The 13,446-nt window shown below is 45.9% G+C and overlaps 1 protein-coding gene across 1 annotated transcript in view; it reads right to left on the reverse strand.

Annotated features, from left to right (window-relative positions):
• COL25A1 (collagen type XXV alpha 1 chain) overlaps positions 1-13,446 on the reverse strand; it is a 425,608-nt gene that overhangs the window by 76,279 nt on the left and 335,883 nt on the right. The window contains exon 19 of the mRNA XM_066632336.1: positions 11,844-11,888. Within this exon, the coding sequence (XP_066488433.1) occupies positions 11,844-11,888 (45 nt within the window). The remainder of the gene's footprint in view (positions 1-11,843; positions 11,889-13,446) is intronic.

Consider the following 13,446-nt stretch of genomic DNA (forward strand, 5'->3'; position numbering starts at 1 on the left):
TACCTGACATTCCCCCCTCTTCACCACCTTGGGAGCAGGAAGCCTGTGTCCTTTGATTTGGTCTCAGAATCTTTACTCCTTTCTGGGAAGGGAGTTCAGCCTCCACCCATTTCTTCCTGTCATTAGCTTGTCAGAGAAGGAGGGGGGCCTCCCCTCGCCATAGGCCCTAAAGTGGGCCTTTAAAGTGTTCAGGGCAGTTCTTGCAAGTTCTGAGACATCCCCATTAGGGTAGGGGAGAAAGCTCTGCCACAATTTGGCTGCAGTGGGCCAGATCTTGTGGCTTGGTTGTCCTGTTGCTTGGGGCAAACCCAGACATTGCACATATGTAGGCTTGATAGACACAAATAGGAATCCTGCAAAAGCAGAGTTCCTGAAGCTGCAGAGGTGAGATACAGATGCACTATTTGAATTGTGCAGACAATACACTGCATCCACAGAGGGCGTACACATAAGCCACTTCCACTCATGTATGTTCAGAGTACACTGTCTGATGCCCTAATCCTGAACAGTGTGCGTCGGCTCACTGCCGGCACACAATGCTGCAAACGTGCTGCAAGGCACATTGCAAGTCCTTACTGTGGGCCCAGCGCTGGAGCTAGCCCAGCGTAAGCCTGCGTTGGGCCAGCTCTGGTGCTGGGCCCATGTTCTACCACCCAGCGGTTGCCCAGATCGCCAGATGGTGGAGAGGTGAGTGGGGGTCTGGGGGGAGGCGGGGAGGAGGCATGGTGGGGTGAGGGAGGAGGATGGGACCAGTGGAGCTGGGCTCCACCAGATCTTGAGTCCCAAGTTGGGCTGTGTGGTCCAACAAGGGATTCTCTGATTTTGCGCCAGCTCAAGAGCCGCTGCAGAATCAAGTAGCCTCACTGTGGGGCTACTTCCCTTACCTGGGGGAAGGGGATGAAAGTCCCCTTCTCCAGAGGAGGTTGCGGCAGCTGTCTGGGGTGTATTTGATGCTGTGGCAGCCCTGCACTCCGGGCAGTTCAGGATTGGTCTGCCCATATCTGTGTAGGACTAATAATTTGGAGAAATAGGTTCTAATCGCCAGGTGTACGTGGACTTTACAATACAAATATTAAAATGAGGCATTTTGTCAACATGATTGTTTGCATTGCCAGTAAAAAAACTTCATCAACTTCACCAGAACACATTTAGTTTCCTTAAGGCACTGAGGTTCCCGGGGGGGGACGGGACACTGAGTTTTGCAGGTTCCCAAACTCTGGTGTAAAGCAGCCCCCCCCGGGTTGTAAAGCTTTTGCAGGCGCAACTGGCTCTGAAGACAAGGGAGAGGGGCCACTTTACACCATGTTTGGGAGTCTGCAAAATTCCAGGAACACCAGTGCCTTAAGCTGCCATTCTGTCTGACAACAATTAGGGTTTATTGAAGGAGAAATATGCAAACATTGAGGCTTCTTTGACCAACATAGCAAGCCTATTCTATCAACACTGCTCCAGTTCAGTTTTGTGTTGTCATCAACTAGTCCACTGAGATAGCAGAAAGCAAATGGAATTCTCTCCACATTAGTGTTGTTAATGGTGTGTGAAACAAAGTAAACAAGCAGTTCCATCTCACTAAGCCACACTGATGTCTCCGCAATGCAGAGGCAAAGGGAAAAAAAGAAGAGCGGTTCTGTCTTGATGCAGGTTCTGAAGGATGCAGAAGCCACAGGGGGCTTATCCTTAAAGAACCAGAAATGCAGGTAGCTGCACTTTCATGCTTTGTGTTCCTCTACATCAGGGGTGTCCAAAGTTTTTGGCAGGAGGGCCACATCAGCTCTCTGACACTATGTTGGGGGCGGGGAAAAAAGAATTAATTTACATATGTTTACATAAGTGAATATATTAAAGATGAACTTATATGAATGAATGAAGGTCTGAGAGCAGTTGTGTTGGGCCAGTGTGGGCTCCAACAAATCTCTGGAGGGCCAGAGGCTCATTGGAGACTGGGGGTTCCCTGAGGGCCTCATTGAGAGGCCTCGAGGGCTGCAAGTGGCCCCAGGGCTGGGGTTTGGGCACCCCTGCTCTACATGCTGTCCTCTAGTTCCTTTCCACATCCAAGTTTAATAATATAAATGTTGAAAATATAAGCATTCTTGAATAAAGTAATGGTTGTGAGCATACTGACAACTACCAGCGCACCTCACATTTTTTCTTTCATTCAAAAGGACCAGAAAGGAGCCAGGTTAATGGCTGCTTCTCCAGCACCCACCCAAAAAAATGAAGGTTTCTTAATACTTACTGAACTCCAGAGATTTGCAGATATTAGAAACATCCAAAAACAACTCCCACAAAGGGGGAAACCCCACATAACACTTTTGTTTCTGGGAAGTCTAAGAGTTAAAGAGAAAGACAAAGCCTCAATTCCTAGAGGCTCAGTTCCTCACTCCCTCCCCGACTTCAGAACACCTCTTAGACATGACCAGAAGTCGAAGCTGTGAACTGGAAATGGCTTCTGGTTGCATCCACGAGGCATTCTGAGGCCAGGAAAGGCCATTCCAAAGGACTTCCCTGGCCTCAGAACAGAATGCAGAGGCCGTGTGCATCTGACCGCGGCCTCTATGGTGTCAGAATGGCTGTTTAGGTTGAAAAAAATGCAACTTTCAGTTTTTTCTTAAAACAAGAAGTGATGTTTCTATGCCTTTATAAGGCATTATGAGGGCCGGGGCAGCCCTGAGTGTTTTTATACAAATTAAATGTATTTTTTGTTCTAATAAGAATGACAGAAAATGTACTATAATGTAAGTGAATGGAAGAGGTTAAAATGAATGTCAAAAAGCATTTAATGTTTTAAATCTTGTCTTGTTTCCCTTTCGATAGGTACTCAGGCTTGGCTCTATAGACACCTATTACATGAGTTCACCCTGTTAAGATACCATATTGTAACTACCGAATGAATTTTTTTTTCCCATAAGAATAACACTCTGTTTTTGCATTTAATATAGTTTCTGGATAATTTTTTTAAAAAGTGTCACTAAAAACTCAGAAAGGAAATCATTAAAAAACAACAGCTTGGTTGGGAGCTTTTCATTTGATGCTCCAGCAGCAAACCAGCTCTTGCACATTTGAAGGAATTAACTGCCTTTCAGTGGCTCTGTTTTTCATTTTTCAGGGGTGCTGGAAAAACAATCCCTGATTTCATGGGTACTAAAAGTATTCAGTGTAATTCTGCTCTACAATTTAGGATGCATTCATGTGCAAATACTTTTTAATGCACAAATACTTCAGCTGACTCAAATATGATGGCCAGATTTTTAACAGGAACCTTTTGTAATGAACGTTTTTTGCCTTGACAGAAAGATCTACATTGATTCCTAATTTGTTTCCTGGTACAATCAGAATGCAAGTTTTGACTTTTAAAGCCTAGATGGCCTAAGGCCATAGTATTTGACCTTCACTCATATAATCCTGCCTGTTCAGTTATATTGTTATTTGGTACTCTGCTCTGGATACCCTAATCAACTGAGGTACAGTGGTCATTATCAAGACCTTTTTGGTGGTGGCACCACCCTTTTAGAATACCATTTCCAGAGAACTGTGCTTGAGGACACTCATACTGATCATTCAGGAGTCAAGTAAAAACTATTTTATTAACTATGGCCTTTGAATAAACTCTGCTAAGTTGTTGCTGTTTAGCATTGTCTTTTTAAATGATGCTCCTTAATTAGTTTTATGATTAATTTAATTCCATGTCGCATTTTTAAGGTTTCCAAGTCATTTTGAACTCTGTAAAAAAGCAAGGTATAAAGACTTTAAATAAGAAATAAATCACTCAGGAACTTGCATTAACATAAGAACCAAACCAAACCATTAAAGGACTTTTACTGATATTAACAACTAGGTGTATTCATTAGGTCTGCATTAAACCAATCAATATTTGAATGCCATTTCCAGAAGCGAAATCTAGAGGGCGGGGCAGTGCGGTAAGTATGGCACGCTTCGCAATGTAAGTGCCATGTAAGTGCCTTTTCTCCTTGGTGTCGAAACTATTTGGGGCAGCAATGGCAAAATACTATTGCTGCCCTGAATGGTTCCAATGCTGTGGGGGAAGGGCACTTATATGGCATGCCATACTTACTGAGCTGCACTCCCCCAGCTCTACTTCTGGTCATCACTATAGAGTCTGTTAAATCCTGGATTTCTGGTTATATGAATTTGCTAATTGAGCTTTTGGATTTCTTAACTTAAAACAAGTATTATTCAGAAAAAAAGCTGTAGCAGAATTTGTCCCTATAGGATTAATTTCTTAAGTATAACATTTTGGCTCATAAAATATATCACATCCTGTATTAAATTTACTGGTGCTTTTATGCCTTTTCTCATTCCGGCAGAGAACTAAATGCAGGCAATAAATATGTAGAGAAAACAATTTGCATGTGAAGCCATGTTCAATGTTCTTGCCATTCTGAAAGTGACACAGGGTAGTTTTTATATCACAGACTAGTTTTTGACACTAGTTTGTGTGCCTAATTTTTTTGAAGTAATTGCAGTAAAATACACTAGAACAGTTTTCCCAAACCCTACAGGGGAGTTGGGAACCAGGTAAGTACTTGTGTGGGCAGGAAGGGAGGTAATGACAGTGCTGTAGCAATCACAGTGCCACAATACCAAGAGGCTTGTTTTTTACCTTGAGACAGTGCTGGCCTCCTAAAGGATCTTTGAGGCTTGCAGCCCCCTCGGATGCCCTTGGAGGCATCTGTAAATAGTCCTTATCTCCGATCAGCAGCTACTTCTGTTTTCATGTGAATACTGGAAGTAGCTGCTAACTGGAGATAAGGACTGTTTACAGAAGCCTCTGAGGACATCAGAGGGGGCTGCAAGCCTCTTGGATCCTGCAGGAGGTCAGAGCTGTTCCTAATGTCAAAAACAAGCCCCTTGGTAGCATTGACCCTACTATAACTGCAGCCCCCCTGTTGCTGTCATCAGAGCAGGGACACTCCCCTTAAGGGGGAATGCCCTGCTCCTGGTTTCCCTGGTGGTTCGTGACCACAAGTTTGGGAACTGCTGCACTAGAATATATTCTTAGTAATATATTCTTATTAATATATAGAATACATTCTTAGTAATATATTCCTCCCCCTCCCTGGGCTTCTCCAGTCATTCCTAAGGCAATCCTTGGGCTAGTTCTTCTGCCCTATCTCAGCCAAAGAAAATGTCAGAACACCCATCCTTCGTCCAATGATAATTGGGTCTTTCAGAGATGGGCAAGAGAGCCATCTCCCACCTCCCTATTTGTTGCAAAAGCAAAACATTAACCCTTTCCTGCCTCCTGGCTGGAATCTCCAGGCTGCTCGCCTGGTCTGAATGATGGCACCAGGAGATTTTTCACACTGTGAAAACAGTAAGTAAGCACACCCAGACACAGACAGAATTGAGTCTGAGTCTAGGGGCCGTTGATTTGAGTGTTTTGCAAAGTCTTTCACGCACGTGACTCGAGTGTACATGAGTTAGCAAAAAATGCACATTTTCATGACTCGGATTTGAATCACCTGACTCAAGTTCCCATCCCTGCTACTTATGGGCAATGTAATGTTACTCAGTTTGGCTGTACTTGTCGTAAGAGGCGACTAAACAGCCACCGGGTAGATGGGACTCGTCAGCCTAGGAAGGCAGCTCATCTAAGAGAAGGAAACTCTGACCTCAAACCTCCACTGCCTTGTGGCTACATCCAGTTGTGGAAAAGGCTTCAGGAGTCAACCTCGAGGCAAAATCAGGAGCCGGAGTCCCTTAGGCAGTTCATGGCTGAACACAGTCACGTTCTGGCAACTCCTGCGACGCCGCTGGAACCAACCGTATTGGCTTCTGCCTTTCCATTGGACCATTCCAGCGACGTGGAGAGGGGGGATTTGCTGCATGGGTAACAGCCTATCCTCCATACCTTCTTTACCCAGGCTTCGCGCACTGGAGAGGACACTCCAACTTCGCCATACGGCGTCGGCACAACACGGGAAGCAGCAGTTTACCGGTTATAAGTCTTTGCTCGATTGGCGTAGAGCATGACGCCAGGGGCTGCTTCCGACGGTGGGAGAGATCATTGCATCTCATTGGGCAGCTACCGCCCGCCTTAAGCTGGGCAGTCCCCAGCCAGTAAGGTGTTGCCTCACCACGGTCCGTTAACCTCATGGGGTGCGTGGGGTTTAGGGTGAAAACCGACAAGCGGATCGACAACTCTGCACCATGCAACAGAAAACAGAAAACTACTGCCCTAAAGCTGGGCACCTGGAACGTTAGGACAATGACACCTGGCTTCTCTGATGACCTGCAAGAAATAGACGACGCACGCAAAACAGCTGTCATCGACATGGAGCTGAGCAGACTCCAGATGGACATCGTCGCCCTTCAAGAGACTAGGCTGCCAGATTCCGGATCTGTCAAGGAGAGAAATTTCTCATTTTTCTGGCAGGGAACGAAACCAGGGAACATGGCGTTGGCTTTGCGGTCAGAAATACCCTGCTGAAATCCATCATCCCACCTACTGTGGGAAGTGAAAGAATTTTGTCCCTGCAGCTCCAGTCATCAGCAGGACCTATCACTCTCGTCAGTGCTTATGCACCGACTCTGTCGTCTCCAGCAGAAGCCAAAGACAAATTCTATGATGACCTGGCCACCACTGTCAAGAAAATCCCTGTAAAAGAGCCATTGTTCATCCTCGGCGATTTCAATGCTAGAGTTGGTGCTGATAACAGTTCATGGCCCACTTGCTTAGGTCAGTTTGGCACTGGGAGGATGAACGAAAATGGCCAACGCCTGCTAGAGTTTTGCTGTCATCACGGTCTCTGTGTCAGCAACACATTCTTCAACACAAAGCCCCAACATAGAGTCTCTTGGAGACATCCAAGATCAAAGCACTGGCACCAGCTCGACCTGATCCTCACCAGACGCTCCAGCCTTCCCAGCATCAAGATCACACGCAGTTATCATGGTGCTGCCTGCGACACTGACCACTCCCTGGTGTGCAGCAGAGTGAAACTGCAAACAAAGCGACTGTATCACACGAAAAAGGAAGGAAGACCTCGCATTGATACCAGCAAGACCCGGGATCAGAGAAAAGTGGAGGAATTTGCACAAGTGCTTGAGGAATCTCTTCCAGGGTCTGCCGACGCAAACGCATCCAACAGATGGGAACATTTCAAGAATACCGTTTACAACACCGCCTTGTCCATATTCGGCAAGAAGACCAACAAGGCGGCAGACTGGTTTGAAGCCCACTCTGAGGAGTTGACACCAGTCATTGAGGAAAAGAGGAGAGCTCAAGCAGCATACAAGGCCTGTCCCAGTGAGTGCAACCTGCAGGTCCTCCGAACTGCTCGCAGCAAAGTCCAACAGACTGCCAGGAGATGTGCTAACGACTACTGGCTCCAGCTCTGTTCCGAGATACAGATAGCAGCTGACACGGGCAACATCAAGGGGATGTATGATGGTATCAAGCAGGCCCTAGGTCCAACACAGAGGAAAATTGCCCCTCTGAAGTCTGCCACAGGCGAGGTCATCCAGGATCGGGCGCAGCAGATGGAACGCTGGGTGCAGCACTACTCTGAGCTATATTCCAGAGAAAATGTAGTCACCGAAGAAGCACTGAACAACATTGAGTGCCTGCCTGTGCTGGAGGAGCTTGACAGTGAACCAACCCTAGAAGAACTTCACATGGCCCTGGACTCCCTTGCCTTTGGCAAGGCACCTGGAAAAGACAGCATCCCTGCTGAAGTCCTAAAATGCTGCAAAGAGATCATCGTCACTGAGCTGCATGAAATCCTCTGTCTCTGCTGGAGAGAAGGTGGAGTACCTCAAGACATGAGGGATGCAAAAATCATCACGCTGTACAAGAACAAAGGTGACAGGGGTGACTGCAACAACTACCGCGGCATCTCTCTCCTTAGCGTTGTAGGAAAGCTGTTTGCCCAAGTTGTACTAAAGAGGCTCCAGGTACTTGCAGAGAGCGTCTATCCAGAATCGCAGTGTGGATTCCGAGCCAACAGGTCCACCACTGATATGGTATTCTCCCTTAGACAACTGCAGGAGAAATGCAGGGAACAACGACAGCCACTCTTTATAGCCTTCATAGATCTCACAAAGGCTTTCGACCTGGTCAGCAGAGACGGCCTCTTCAAGATTCTCCCCAAGATTGGATGTCCACCCAGGCTCCTCAGCATCATCAGATCTTTCCACAAGGACATGAAGGGCACTGTTGTCTTCGATGGCTCCACATCAGACCCTTTTGACATCCGAAGCGGAGTGAAGCAGGGCTGTGTTCTTGCACCAACCTTGTTTGGGATTTTCTTCGCTGTCCTGCTGAAGCAGGCCTTTGGAACTGCAACAGAAGGCATCTATCTCCGGACCAGATCAGACGGAAAGCTTTTCAACCTCTCCAGACTGAGAGCAAAATCCAAAGTCCAGCTGAAATGTCTGCGTGACTTCCTCTTTGCCGACGATGCAGCTGTCACTACCCACTCTGCCAAAGATCTCCAGCAGCTCATGGATCGTTTTAGCAAGGCCTGCCAAGATTTTGGACTGACAATCAGCCTGAAGAAAACACAGGTCATGGTTCAGGATGTGGACTCACCTCCCTGCATTACAATCTCTGAGCATGCACTGGAGGTTGTCCATGACTTTGTGTACCTTGGCTCAACGATTTCCGACACACATTCTCTCGATACCGAGCTAAACAAGCGCATCGGTAAAGCAGCTACCACGTTTTCCAGACTCACAAAGAGAGTCTGGTCCAACAAGAAGCTGACGGAACATACCAAGATCCAGGTCTACAGAGCTTGCGTCCTGAGTACACTTCTGTACTGCAGCGAGTCATGGACTCTTCGCTCACAACAGGAGAGGAAACTGAACGCTTTCCACATGCGCTGCCTCCGACGCATCCTCGGCATCACCTGGCAGGACAAAGTTCCAAACAACACAGTCCTGGAACGTGCTGGAATCCCTAGCATGTATTCACTGCTGAAACAGAGACGCCTGCGTTGGCTTGGTCATGTCGTGAGAATGGATGATGGCCGGATCCCAAAGGATCTCCTCTATGGAGAACTCGTGCAAGGAAAGCGCCCTACAGGTAGACCACAGCTGCGATACAAGGACATCTGCAAGAGGGATCTGAAGGCCTTAGGGATGGACCGCAACAAGTGGGAAACCCTGGCCTCTGAGCGGCCCGCTTGGAGGCAGGCTGTGCAGCATGGCCTTTCCCAGTTTGAAGAGACACTTTGCCAACAGTCTGAGGCTAAGAGGCAAAGAAGGAAGGCCCATAGCCAGGGAGACAGACCAGGGACAGACTGCACTTGCTCCCGGTGTGGAAGGGATTGTCACTCCCGGATTGGCCTTTTCAGCCACACTAGACACTGTGCCAGAACCACCTTTCAGAGCGCGATACCATAGTCTTTCGAGACTGAAGGTTGCCAATACAATAATGTTACTCTAGATGGCCAATAGTCTGAATAGTCAAAATAAGCAGATTCATATCCATGTTCAAACCTGCTTTGACCCACTGTCTGCCTTCTTGATTTGGATTATGACTGCAACGCCACTAATATCTACAACAACTGCAGTTTCTTCCTTAGCTGTCATGCTCCTGAAAAATGTCATACATGACAGAAGCACCATTTCTTCAGCTAGGAAAGGCAAACATATGTACAACTTGGAGTCAGTAACACAGCTGATAGGGGTCACAGGACCCTGGGTGGTACTCCTCTAGGCAAGCCCCTGCCGAAGCTGCTGGGACCCTGCCCCTCTTGCTTGCCTCATGTCCCCTTTAAACACAACAGGAGCTATGCTCCAGTTGTGTTCGGAGGATGTCCTGAGGAGGCCACTTCCCCAGGCCTCAGAAGGCTTTCTAAGGCCTTAAAACGTCATTTCCAGTTTTGCTGAAAAACTGGAAATGGCATTCTAAGGCCTTCCAGACACTCTCCAGACACAACTGGAGCACAGTTTCGATTGTGTCTGGAGGGTGTGCGGGGGTGGCCCAGGTTGGGGGGCGGCCCTGGAAGGTGTGCCCTGGGGCAACACACCTTCCAGCTATGCCGCTGCTGAGACTCATGGGTGTATTAATTTGAATTGTTCTGTCTTTATTATTTAAGGTTGTTTTTTTAAAATAATGAGTTTGTTGATTGAATATTATGTAAGTTGCTGTGATGGCCCCTTCGGATAGGATAAAAGTATCCCGATAAAGAACTAAATGCCCAGTCCTATCCAATTTTCTAGCACTAGTGCAGTCGCAATGCAGTCCCAAGATAAGGGAACAAATGTTCCCTTACCTTGAGGAGGCCACCATGACTGCCCCACCACTGCAAGATGGAGCACACACCCTGTTGGCATGGCTGCACTGGTGCTGGAAAATTGGATAGGACTGGGCTGTAAATCAGCATACTAATGGTATCTCACAACACAGCACTAGATAATCTCTCCAAATGGTTCCACGTGATGTTCAACAACACGGGGGAAGAACAGAACTCTATGGGATATCATAAGCCAAAGGCCATGGTGTTGAGCAGGAGTCCCCCAGCACCACCTTCTGAAATATACCCTGCAGGAATGGCTGTAGCCACTGCATCACAATGTTCCCCCTAACCAAAGAGTCATGGGGTCTGAGATGGTCAATGTGACTGAAAGTGACTGAGTGGTCCAGTAGACTCAACAAAGATGCACTTTCCCATCTAGCTCCATGCAAAGATAATCCAATAAGGGTGCAATCCTAACCTACTTTCCAGCACCGACATAAAGGCAATGCAGCTCCAAGATAAGGGAACAAACATTCCCTTACCTTGTGGAGACCGCCGTGAGTGCCACCCAACTGCAGGATGCAGTACATGTTCCATTGGCACCGCTATGCCAGTGCTGGAAAATTGGTTAGGATTTGGTTAGATGACCAAGGCCATTTCATTTCCCACCCTATATATCCATCCAACTCTTCTGGAACTTGCACAGCCTAACATTTTGTCCCATTTGTGCCTTGGCTTGTACGATGCTGGAGTGTTGGCTGCTATTATGAGGCAGTTCATGCTTTGCTTTTCAAGAGAGGGAGAAATGATGCTTCTTTTCCAGATTTTTATAGTAATCAGTGTGTATATATGCAACACACCATATTGTAAGTCAAAGCCAAAAGCATGTTGCTTTGTATCAAACTACACTGAAAATTCTGTAAAGGGCACTTTGGGATTGCAGAGAGATGAGCCAATGTTTGCGTATTCTGCTTGTTTCTTGAATTAAATGGTGGAATACATTCAGACACCCATTTCCAACCCAGTTTTTCAAGCAAAACTGTATTTCCAAGCAGCGGGTTTTTTTTAATGAGTGGCTGGCAACTTGGGGGATTGCTTGGGGGGGGGGAGGCATAAGTAAGAACCATATGTATTGCCATGATATCAAAAGATTAAGAATGTTTTTGCTGGATACAGCTAATGAACAAAAAGATATTTCTCGACTTTTCAGATATTTACTCATTCAGCTCTTAAAATAATATGGTAAAAATAATAGTAACATTAACAAAATAATGAATTAACCTCAGATTTTCATTTATCTTTGACCTACTGTACCTGATTTTAATAAGATTTTATTACCTTTCCACAAACCACCTTTTTCACAAAAATGTATAGATTGGAGTATCTATTCTGTATTCATTCATTCATTCAGTTATGGGTGCTATCATGACCTCCACAGCCACCTCACCTCACCCCCACTTGCCCCTTTATTCTGCCCCACTTGTACAGTTCCCCCTTTATTCTGCTGTTCTACATTATCTGATTTTTTTAAAAGCATTATGTTTCTAGGATATTAAATGAGTTTGCCAATTCACATATATATGCACAGATATATCAGATATAAAATCACTATGCAGATACTATCATTACATTTACCTTAATCCCAGGTAGTCCAGGCAGTCCAGGCAGCCCAGGCTCACCCTAGAAAGTGATATAGGATTATAGGAGAATATTAGAGCATGTTTAGAAGTCAGAAAATAACATATTCTATCAGACCGGTCAGATTATAATCTCTTCTAGGATACTTTCACTGAGGGATGCCTTGGGCTTTTGTACAGGATCTCCCTAACCCGACAAGATCGATTTTCACTAATTGTTTACCACTATTGTATGGACAGCTGGGAAACATACAAGCCTCATGGCCCAACCATGAGCCTCATGGCCCAGGCCTCATGGCCCAACCATGAGATGAAATGAGACAGGCTGCATCAGGTGGCAGATGGGCACAGACACCATCATATGGCTATCAGTATTCACAGTTACCTCACCTAGCCCCCACTTGCCCCTGTACCTCCTCCTCTGCCACCACTCTATGATTTGAGCTGCAGATCAGGACTGGAACAAGAAACCAAATACTATCCCCTTCCTCTTCTCCCAGAGTCCTTGTTCTAAATCTGCTTTCTTGCTTTATTTCAAGACACAGAGCAGTAGAGCAAGGAGAAAAGGAAACCACTGAGGGGGGTAAGCTGGGGGCCATTGGTCAACACACTTTTTGGCACATGGAACAAGAAAGGTGTTTCTAATGTAATTTTTCATGCTGAATTCAAATATGCAATCAGAATTTTTCTATCACCCATAGTTTTTCAGTGATGAAGCTTTTTATCAATAAACTTGACATATTTTATCACTAGAGTAATTTTTTTACCAGATTTTGTTTGCTTTAGTATATACAGTGGGTCCTCCTTATCCAAAGGTTCAACACCTGAGGATTTGACTCAGCAACTAGAGGGGCTCAAGGACCTTCCGATGCAGCCAGAAATGACTCCCCCTCCTCTGACTCCTTACCACCACTGCCTCCAGTCACCAACATCGCTTCCACCTCCTTGTCCTCTGTTCCCCCTCCTGATTGTCTTCCTAGCTCTCTCTTTCAAACAGCATGGGCAGGCAGAGCCTGGAGAGAAAAGCAGAAGACAAAGACTTCCTTTTCCACTCTCTCCCAGGCTCTGCCTGAGAAGAGGATCTTTGGGGTGGAGGATGAGGCACGGTGCTTCCTCTATCTCTTGATGTGGGCCAGCCCTACAAATAAGGTGTGCTTATGGATCCAGTCAGTTATTCCAGACTACTTGCTATATGATGCTAAAAATACCTTTTGGTCTGGTTGTGAACATATCCATTTCATATAATTTATAGATGTGGAAAATGAAAACATGCATTTAAGCAACACTTATGAAAGTGGCCTTAACCAATTTTTTAAACAATGGTGGCAATTCATCGTACTGTCATTGCATAATCACTACCAAGTTTCAAGTAAGCACCCTTGAAATTAATGGACTAGAAGTTACACAGTAGCAGATTCTGATGGATGAATCCCGTTACAGCAATTTCACCCACCAAAATTTATCTAGCCTCTAAATTTGAAGGTGTTATATTAATGAATGAGGTGTACTGAAACTGAAGAAGCAAGTGGCAAGTATATAAATTCACTTTCACTTTCAGTTTTGAGTTCAAACAGCATTTACAGTAGGCCATAAATGAAATA

Source organism: Tiliqua scincoides, chromosome 6, assembly GCF_035046505.1.
Source record: "Tiliqua scincoides isolate rTilSci1 chromosome 6, rTilSci1.hap2, whole genome shotgun sequence".
NCBI lineage: Eukaryota > Metazoa > Chordata > Lepidosauria > Squamata > Scincidae > Tiliqua > Tiliqua scincoides.